This window comes from Tarenaya hassleriana, unplaced genomic scaffold, assembly GCF_000463585.1.
Source record: "Tarenaya hassleriana unplaced genomic scaffold, ASM46358v1 Cleome66, whole genome shotgun sequence".
NCBI lineage: Eukaryota > Viridiplantae > Streptophyta > Magnoliopsida > Brassicales > Cleomaceae > Tarenaya > Tarenaya hassleriana.
In genome coordinates this window covers 613,833-623,005 of record NW_010969135.1, presented here as the reverse complement: position 1 = coordinate 623,005, position 9,173 = coordinate 613,833, and the positions used below count along the sequence as shown (strand labels likewise).

The 9,173-nt window shown below is 41.9% G+C and overlaps 2 protein-coding genes across 2 annotated transcripts in view; one reads left to right on the top strand and one right to left on the bottom strand.

Annotated features, from left to right (window-relative positions):
* Nucleotides 1-2,664, top strand: part of LOC104800296 (zinc finger CCCH domain-containing protein 13-like) — a 5,310-nt gene extending 2,646 nt beyond the window's left edge. The window contains exons 3-6 of the mRNA XM_010523090.1: nt 10-141; nt 390-1,701; nt 1,872-1,958; nt 2,110-2,664. Coding sequence (XP_010521392.1) covers nt 10-141; nt 390-1,701; nt 1,872-1,958; nt 2,110-2,484 — 1,906 coding nt within the window. The 3' untranslated portion in view covers nt 2,485-2,664. The remainder of the gene's footprint in view (nt 1-9; nt 142-389; nt 1,702-1,871; nt 1,959-2,109) is intronic.
* Nucleotides 2,665-2,710: 46 nt separating this feature from the next.
* LOC104800295 (histone-lysine N-methyltransferase ATX5-like) overlaps nt 2,711-9,173 on the bottom strand; it is a 7,909-nt gene continuing 1,446 nt past the window's right edge. Inside the window, exons 2-24 of the mRNA XM_010523089.2 lie at nt 8,255-9,173; nt 8,075-8,130; nt 7,790-8,003; nt 7,548-7,676; nt 7,385-7,453; nt 7,210-7,278; nt 6,997-7,088; nt 6,805-6,897; nt 6,488-6,623; nt 6,274-6,376; nt 6,082-6,181; nt 5,582-5,706; nt 5,171-5,316; nt 4,869-4,973; nt 4,585-4,649; nt 4,280-4,493; nt 4,097-4,183; nt 3,937-3,996; nt 3,764-3,853; nt 3,594-3,680; nt 3,407-3,481; nt 3,199-3,302; nt 2,711-3,107 (exon numbers count right to left, since the gene is read on the bottom strand). Coding sequence (XP_010521391.1) covers nt 3,017-3,107; nt 3,199-3,302; nt 3,407-3,481; nt 3,594-3,680; nt 3,764-3,853; nt 3,937-3,996; nt 4,097-4,183; nt 4,280-4,493; nt 4,585-4,649; nt 4,869-4,973; nt 5,171-5,316; nt 5,582-5,706; nt 6,082-6,181; nt 6,274-6,376; nt 6,488-6,623; nt 6,805-6,897; nt 6,997-7,088; nt 7,210-7,278; nt 7,385-7,453; nt 7,548-7,676; nt 7,790-8,003; nt 8,075-8,130; nt 8,255-9,173 — 3,229 coding nt within the window. The 3' untranslated portion in view covers nt 2,711-3,016. The remainder of the gene's footprint in view (nt 3,108-3,198; nt 3,303-3,406; nt 3,482-3,593; nt 3,681-3,763; nt 3,854-3,936; nt 3,997-4,096; nt 4,184-4,279; nt 4,494-4,584; nt 4,650-4,868; nt 4,974-5,170; nt 5,317-5,581; nt 5,707-6,081; nt 6,182-6,273; nt 6,377-6,487; nt 6,624-6,804; nt 6,898-6,996; nt 7,089-7,209; nt 7,279-7,384; nt 7,454-7,547; nt 7,677-7,789; nt 8,004-8,074; nt 8,131-8,254) is intronic.

The window sequence follows — 9,173 nt, the reverse complement described above, 5'->3', positions numbered from 1 at the left end:
TAGGGAAAGGAGGAGATCTCCAGATGATCACGATGACCTGAGTGACAACAAATCTAGGACCCTCGTAGCTCATGCTGACATGGAAACTAAAAGTAACAGGGAGCAACCCTCCAGTTCTCACGGGGCTCAAGATGATATCGGGTATAATTTTGTTCTTTTACCATATGGGTAGTGGTGATTGGTGCTTTCTTTATTTATTTGGAGTTGAAGTGTGCTCTTGAATTTAAATTTACTCATGCGATATATCTTAGGACTGCTATATGAATTGATTTAATCTTATAGTCTGTTTGTTTTACTTGTCAAGAACTGTACTTGCTGTTTTTGTTTGCCATTCGTTTTCTTGGGCTGCGTAGTGGAAAGTCCTGAGTACAATTATGTTTTCATCACAGGCATATTTCGGATCAGATATCGAAAGGAATCTCTTCCAGGGACGCAGCAGATCTGTCTGGAGGGTCAGAGAGAGGTTTGAAATATAGAGCTTCTGAGAAAACAGTAAAAATGGAGGATGGTTCTTTTGGTGAGTTGTCTGTTGAAAGATCTTCCAGTACAAAAGCTTCACCTCGCTTAATGGAAAAATCTCCCTCTTCGACTAGCCTTGAGCGTAGATACATAAATCGAAGTGGTACAAGACGGAGCGTTGAGGTTGAAGAAACAGGCCAGAGGAGTCACACCCGAGATCTTTCAGCTCATGAAGAGAGATTGAGTAGGGACTTACCTTCTGAGAAGTCTTTTGGAGATTCATCCCAGGCAGAATTATCCTTTGGTTATAAAGCCCACCTAAACAACTCATCCTTCCCACCACGTCCTGAATCTAAGGGTGGAATGGGCAGCCCTATAGTGGGCTCGCATGAAGAGGATAACAGGGTCAATATCGGTGGGCGTTACAAGAGGGGTGGTGATTTGAATATGGGAAGAGGCCAAGGGAATGCATGGAGGGGCACTCCAAACTGGCCTTCCCCAGTCCCAAACGGATTTATTCCATTTCCACATGGTCCACCTCATGGGGGTTTTCAATCTATGATGCCACAATTCCCATCTCCGTCTCTCTTTGGTGTCAGACCTTCAATGGAAATGAGTCATTCTGGAATACCTTATCACATTACTGATGCCGAGAGGTTCTCTGGTCACCTGCGTCCACTCGGTTGGCAAAATATGATGGATGGATCGAGCCCTTCTCACATGCATGGGTGGGATATGAGTAACGGTATATTCAGCAGGGATGAACCACACATGTATGGAGGAGCTGAGTGGGACCATACCAGACGAATGCATAACCGGGGTTGGGAATCTAGTGCAGATGCATGGAAAGCCCAAAATGGGGATGCGAGCATGGATGTCTCGTCGGTGGCCCAAAAGGACGGGCAGCCAGGACAAACTGCGGATGACGATGTTCTTACTGGCCAGACAAATCACTCTGAACGTAACAGGGCAAAAAGCGTTGAAGGAGCTGGGGCTAATCTAACATCACCATCGAAAGACTTGTCCATGAATTCTCCTAACATTGTGGCCGATGAGACAAGTGGCCATCCCATTGCAGAATCGGCAGATAATGCCGAGTGTTATGCCCGCTATTACCTTTCTAAGCTTGATATATCGGTAGAACTTGTCGATGCTGAGCTGCATAGCGAGTGCATGAGCTTAGTAATGGATGAAAAAAGTCCAATAATTGTCGATGGAAGTGCTGTGGTTATAAATCTTAAGGTAAATTCTCTCCCTCCCCCACAATCTTCCTGTGTGTGAATTGTGTTTTTACATGTTATCCATGATCCATGTGCTGACATCAGATGTTCTAATTCGTATGCAGACATTCTTTTCTCGACACTATGATTTCCCATGTGCTAATATCTCTCCATACATTGTTTCGAGTGCAGGATGAAGGAAAAGCGTTGGTGAAGGATGACTATGCCACCTTGTCAATGTTCTCGTTGATTCCTACCGGAAACAGTTCACTGTTTCAGGTAATGAATGCCCTAATATAAATCCTTTTTTTTTTGTCTTCTGAGGCTTAAGCCTAATGAGATGATGGTTGATTTCCCAAGAAGAGAAAGCCTTGAGACTAATCTTTTGTTAGAGTAATAATAGTAATGGAGTGATTTATTGAACATGCAGACGGCTATGGAGATGTACAAGGAGCAGAGGGCTGAGATGAAGGGTCTTCCGGAGGTCGGTCCTCCATATAGGGAGAATGGGAAGGAAGAAGAGGGGAGTTGTACCAGAGCATCAGACTCACAGGAAGAGAAACTGGGAGGTGAGACAGTAGGCAAACATGAAAGCAACTCCTCCTCCTCATCTGATGGGGCTGTTGCCAATGCCATGGAAGCTGGAAAAAGCAGGAAACCCCGCACAGAGGAGAGAAGCCATAAACAGGAGCAAGTGAAGTCGGATGATGGTGGTGGTGGTGGTGAAGGGGAGGAGACATTAGGTCCTGATGAAACTCATGAATCCCCTGATGAGTCAGTAATAAGTCGGATACATCCCCATTGATACCAATTTTCTCGTTCCTTGAAACTTTTCCTCTCTCTCCCGTTTTACTCTGATTTGGCTCCCCAAAAAAAAAAATTCCTCTTTCTCACCCCTTTTTATTTGTTCTCCCCTTTGCTCTTTTTTTTAATGAAAATCAAACAAAAAAAACAAATCACGTAAAAAAAAAGGGTTGTTTGGATCTCTGATACTTTGTGAGAGATGGGGGTTCGGTAAAGTACTGACTGCGTAAGGAAAGATGGTGTGACATTAAAGAAAAAGAGGTGACAAAGGAGGGAGAGACCTATACACTGAAATCCAGAGTAAGAGACTAAAAAAACCCTACCGGAAGCTGCTCTTGTTCCATCAGCCTCAGAGAGAATGAAATAAAGCCTATACGATTGTTGTTGTTGTGGTCGGGAATAAGGAAAATGAAAAAAGAGTTTACGTCCTTGCGGATGAAAACAATACAAGCCTTCCTCCTCCTCCCCTCCTTCCAGCAGCAGCAGCAGCAGGGAATGATCATCTGTGTGTAGAAAGCCACACCAGATTCTCTCTAATTCATGAATTTCCTGCAGTTGGGGGCTTTACAGAGACATGGCACCTTGAATTCATCAGGCTCGTTCGGATCAAACAAGTAATCATACCTGCCACCACCACCCATTACCCAAAAAAAGAAGAGTTTTTGTCAATAATACTATACATATAATGGGGAGGAGGGGGAGTTTGGGGAACAACGTTAGCTCTTCGCCAGTAGAGACGGTGGTCTTAGCGATGAGTACGATCCGGCTTTCATCATCAACTCCTACGCTCATTATCCTCGCGTAGCAATTCGGCATGCACTGCCACCCCAAATCAATATATATATATATATATCAATCCAAAACTCCTCTAGAAAAAAAAAACAACTGAACTGAACCCATCATTTATTTCTATTTGGCATTACCGAATGGTTGATAAGTCTAGCTATGTTCCCTTTATCTGTTGCGTCCACCACTACTTCCTCACTGATCTTGAAGAGCTGCCACACATGGAAATGTACATAACCAACCATTGAAAGAGATAAAGAGAGAGACAGACTTTACATAAGGAGAGAGAGGGGAAAACATCAAAAAGTCTCCTCCTTGACTCACATAACAATCTTTCCCTTCTCTACGATAACGTGCTTCCCTTAGGTCTGCAATGCTTCTTCTCACCTGTTCCCCTCTGTATTCAAGTACCTGAAATACACACACATAAACATACATATGCATACACAAAAGATGCAACTTATAAACATATCTATGGATCTCTCTTTGCCTACCATTTCTCCCTCTTGTATATTCCTTCTTGCAAAGAGGCCCCACCCGTGTATCCCAGATCGCCCATAGCATACCCGATCCATTTCTGTCCTCTGTCACAAGAAACAAATACTTGTCAGAGTTGTTCTCTACATATCCACACTCTCTTTAAAAGCATCTGGTCTGGAATGCCTGCCTGCAAGTAGTTAAGCCGTTCTCTGAAAGACGAAAATGATTCGGGTTCTTCTGCCACGTGCTACACATTATTTAACCAAAAAAAGTGTCACGAAATAATAATAAGGTTTAGTACCCAAAAACGTAATTGCATTACAGGCATTTAAGAAAGACTTTCTTACCCTGAATGTGTTCAGTGTTTGTATCGCTTCTGAAGGATGATGGCTCAGTCCCCTAACGTGGAGAGGGATGGCTTCTTCTTCCGTCCTCTACCACACAGACACACACACAAAGATCAAACGGATGATCACGAGGGATAACCTATGCATAAATAGATTTTTTTGTTTACAAACACGTAAAAATACCTTCTTGCTATTGATCTTTCTTTTAAATATTCGACAACGGGCAGCTGAAAACGAGTCACATATTATGGTATCTTCTTCTGGTGATTCTTCAGCCTCGAATCTGTTTGATGAAATAAGTCTTGAACCACCTTTCTTTTTGTTTTGAACGAGGCTTTTGGCCGAGAAGACTCCTGAAGGAGTTTGTATAATTAACACTGTGTCCGGGTTTGGAGCCCTGCACACCAAAAAACAAGAACAGGAGGAACAAAATCACAACCAACCACCAACAAAAAAGGTATCATAATCCCGATATGCAGAAAGTTTACCTGTGATAAGAGCAGTATGACACCATCCTCGTTATCTGTCTACCATTTTTCTCCAAACAATGCAACTATATTGAAAAGGAATTCACAATAGTAGTGAAATGAAATGTCAACAGAAACATTTAATGACCAGAAAAAAAAATTTCCAGCTGAAGGCACTTAATGAGAGTAATGCCTATCTAACCTCAGTTGCGATTCATAAGATTTACAGCATTTTGGTTCCATGACCAGATGAAATAAACAGAAACTTCAACTGGATTGAGGAAAGGTCCGAAGATATGGCTTACCTCCATCCTATAACCAGCCCTGGAGGCACACATGGCATGGTAGTAAGTAGAGCATCTACAACACTGAGTGCACGATCCGTGTATTTGTTTGCATATCACACAAATCTGAAATCCACACAAACCAAGGAAGGTTTCATCCCATTTTAGTTTTGCTCAAACAAAATTTTCCGAAACAAGCAAGTTAAACCATTTCTCATCAACATCTCACAGGAAAAGAGAGTGGTTCTATGGACCAACTAGAAAGAACAGAATAAGCAAAATATGACGCACAATCAGTTGCCATTAAAATTACGATTTTTCACCTTCACAAAATTACTCGATGGAATACTCAGAATCCCCACAGCCGGTTCCATTTTCTCATCGCTTGCAAAACATACTTCGGGCTGAAACCAAGCACACGTCACATGAACCCACAGTGTCTCCACATCAGTTGGCTTCAAAGCACCTCCTATCGTCGTCAGAACATAGATAGCCACGAAAATCAGATGAAGTGAAAAGACACCACATAGTCAATGAGGACATATCTTTAAAGAAAAGAAGTAGCAGAATAGGTTTCGTAAAACCATTTGCCACCCGGAAAGGCATTAGATTCCAGATAAAAACTCTTCTGCAGTTGCAGTGTTCAAAGCAGTGTAACAAAGAGGGTAAGACCACCTCAAAACATATGTTGTTCCATGGAAATAATTGAAGAACTGGACAATAGAAATACATACCTTTTACAGGACAGAGACAACATTCCCGCTTAATATCAGGTGTCTCGCATGCTTTGCAGACCCATGATGTGAAATCATGAACATTTCTTGCCCCGTAGCATTCTTGATGGACTGCTATCTGACATCTGCAGGGCAAAATTGGCAAACAGACATGATAGTATTTAGATAATGCTTAACAAGTTCAATATGTCGCCAGAACATATATCATGAGAACAACAATGTTGGTTGAAGAGTAATAGGACTGACAATAATAAAATGGGAAAGTTTTTGCTCAATGATCTTTATCTAGACAAACTAGTACTAGCAGTGAACTTCTAGTTTACACAAACTGCAGTGTGAGCTAAAGGTTGGTGTTTCTTTCATGACAAAAATACAGCCCAAATGCAAATTTCAATATAAAATTCAAAGATTTGATTAGATGAACAAAATATTCGGTTTTTATTCCTAACCTACGGTTTTACCAAACAAAATTGAGCAAAGATAGCTCATATAAACAGAACCTGTTGCAGATAATGATCTTGTTATAGTCCCAGTCTTCAACCCATCTGCAAACTGCACATCGCTCTGTCGTCCACCTTGCATTGACGGGCTCATACTTCTCTGCCAACAATCAAAGAGCAAGTCAACATAAGCACACCAAAAGGCAGATGAGATGAGGCTTCTAAAGCAATCATATTCCATTTCCTCGATACCTCTCAGAAATGCAAGCAATCGTTGCTTTCTCTCCTTTACAGAAGGTCTTCTAGGGGGTTTCTCTGCAGTGGCATTCGCATGAAACTCTGCTACTTTCAACATCTGTGGAGTAAGGGTATGGTTTGAGCTTATAAATCAAGGCAATTACTTCTGTAAACTCCAATGAAAGATGCCAATATGCCCGAAAGACAGAAGAAGAAGAATTGTACAAACCCATTCTTCAAGTGGTAGCTTGGAGCTTTTAACTTTCACACTGGTCTTCCAGTTTCTTGCTTTTGAACCGGTATGCCTTTCCCATTCACTAAGTGCTTTCCTTTCCGGCCCGCATAAACCACACTTACATACAACTCTGGAGAAAAACCAAATGGAGTAAAAATAATGTCTGTGGATCTTTTCAGTGGAAAAACCAGAGAAGCAAAGTAGTTATAGCTCGAACAATTCTTGCTTCGCCTTAGTTCTAGAAGTGAATTTGAGACAGAAGAAAGGAATGTTTAAGGGGGAAAACTATCATGGAATTGGTTTCTGCTTACAAATGAAGGCTTGGAAAATATATGCCTTCCACTCCAGAGCAGATAACGACAACCTTGTCAGGAAGCACCATACGGCCACTGCTTTTGCCAAGTCTGTATGAGAAAACTCAGATTTAGGAGTTTGGTAATCACAAGAGAACTATTTTTAACTTTCAAAAGAGTCTCCGATAAAAGGGGAAAGAAAAGGCCTACTTGGATTTTGAGTCTCTTTTTTCTGAATCGGATAGTTCGAAGTTAAATTTTGCTCTGCAGGTAGGGCAATAGTAATCTGTTCCCTCCAAATCCTTCAAATGATCAAATGAAAATTATGAACCGGGGTCCGGTCAGAAGTTTTGAATTTACTTCCCATACTCATACATGCATGGAGATAAGACTACAATCTTTATAGGAACAAAATGAAAGTACCTTAAAATGGTTGCGTGATATGTGGTCACACGTTGCATGTACCCAAACCTTACAGCCATCGCAACGCACCTGATATACCAGACAGATCAGACAGTGAATTATAACAAAAAAATATATGAGAGAAGAAGAAAAGACTAAACATGAAAAGCAGAACATAATTTGTTAATTTTCTCACCCAGCTTTGACTGTCCAAATGATTCTCTATCTTCTTGCATATACCGCAATAGTGCTTGGATTTTGTCAACTGCAAAAACCAACAGATATATAATCATTCAACTCATTTGAAACTGAAGCTTTAAATTATAAGGCAACAAGGACCACAATGCAATTATACATACCCTAGAACATGTTTTACACAATAACTGATCTCCAGGAATCAGAGCTTTTATTTGTTTTGCCACCTTAAAAGAAAGAATCGTTCCACATCCTTCACAGGCTTGTGGATCTCTGTATTTCTTGAATATGTCCTGCAAAACGTAGAATTAAAAGAGAATTATATAAGCAAAGAATGAAGGTCACATTACAACATGCTAGAAAAAGAAAACCAAATACAAAAAGGGTTTGCAGATAGAAAATTTGCCTGGTTAGAAGTGTGAAAGTCAAGATCCTGGTTTGAACCTGTGGCCTCTTGAACCCATCTATAGATGGAATCGTCAAAAGTTGGGTTACCAGCAGCCATGTTAATATCCTGCATCAACTTCTCTGTGAATCCTTGTTCTGCCAAAAACGCTTCTTCCAATGCCATCTGAAAATCAGGAGGGTTGCATCCATGCAATTCAGACTGATCTTGGAACCTGATGAATAAGCACCTGTTGAGCGTGTATCCACAGGAATTATCTAGGAAAAATAAATATTAGCAACCCACCTGCCTACATAATCCACGAAAGGGAAGATCATCCCCCTTCTCACCCATGCATAATCCTGCTTACATAATCAGAGTTAAACCATATATCAAACTCTTAACATCTTTTAAGACCCTAAAAGAAAGCAAGATTTATACAGTAAACAACATTCCCCAAATAGAAATCGATTTTGCTTCCCATACCCTTTCGTTCTCATTCCCAGAGTGACCAAAGAACATTACACAGGCTGCATCTGGTACACAAGCACGCAAAACAAGCTCGGGTGCTTGTGTCATTGGATCAATAACAATGGCAGGCCAAAATGGCTCTTTTGTCCCCGATTTTGCCCAAACCAAGTCACCCGAATAGAAGTCCTCCGGCCCATAAATCCCATCTTTCTTCGTATGGTTCTCATCTTCCTGCAATCTCTCAACAGGAAGACGTGGTTCATCTTCGATGAACTTTTGCTCGTTAATGGAAGTAAGCGTGCTACGTGAACTCATATACTTCTTCATGTAAGAACTGTTGTATCCAACGCCCTGTTCACAGTCATCATCCTCCTCTTCTTCACACAATTCACTATACTTGTGGTCGCTACGACCAGATTTTTCTTTGGGGTGCTTACTTTTCAACACATGGTTACTAGCTTTTGGAACCCGAAAACTAGGCTTCACCTTTCTGCATTCTGCTTCTTCCTCATAATCCTGAACACTACTCGTTTTGCTCTCCTTCCTCCAATTCTCAATAACAGAGTCGTTAAACCGAGAAGGAAGTACCTGAACTCGTCCCCTCGATGTTCGAACAAGCGGAGGACGCGAAACCTCAGCCGCCCGGACACTCCCACGGCCGGAATCCGGTCTTCCATTGGACTTTGACTCAACCTCGCCGGGAGAGCACGAAACTTCGGTGCACCACGAAGCAGCGAATTCCTTCTCTCTGGGACTGCGAATGCCCCCATTGAGGTTCACCGGAACAATCCCGGCGGCAACCACTCCGAGAAGGTTGAGTGGATAGTAACAACCCAAGTTTACCTTTCTCTTCTTCCGAGCCACCGCCGTGCCTCCGCCGTCGTCGTCATCACTCGCCGAGTTGCCGAATTTGCACCGTTTCAAACTCGGCATT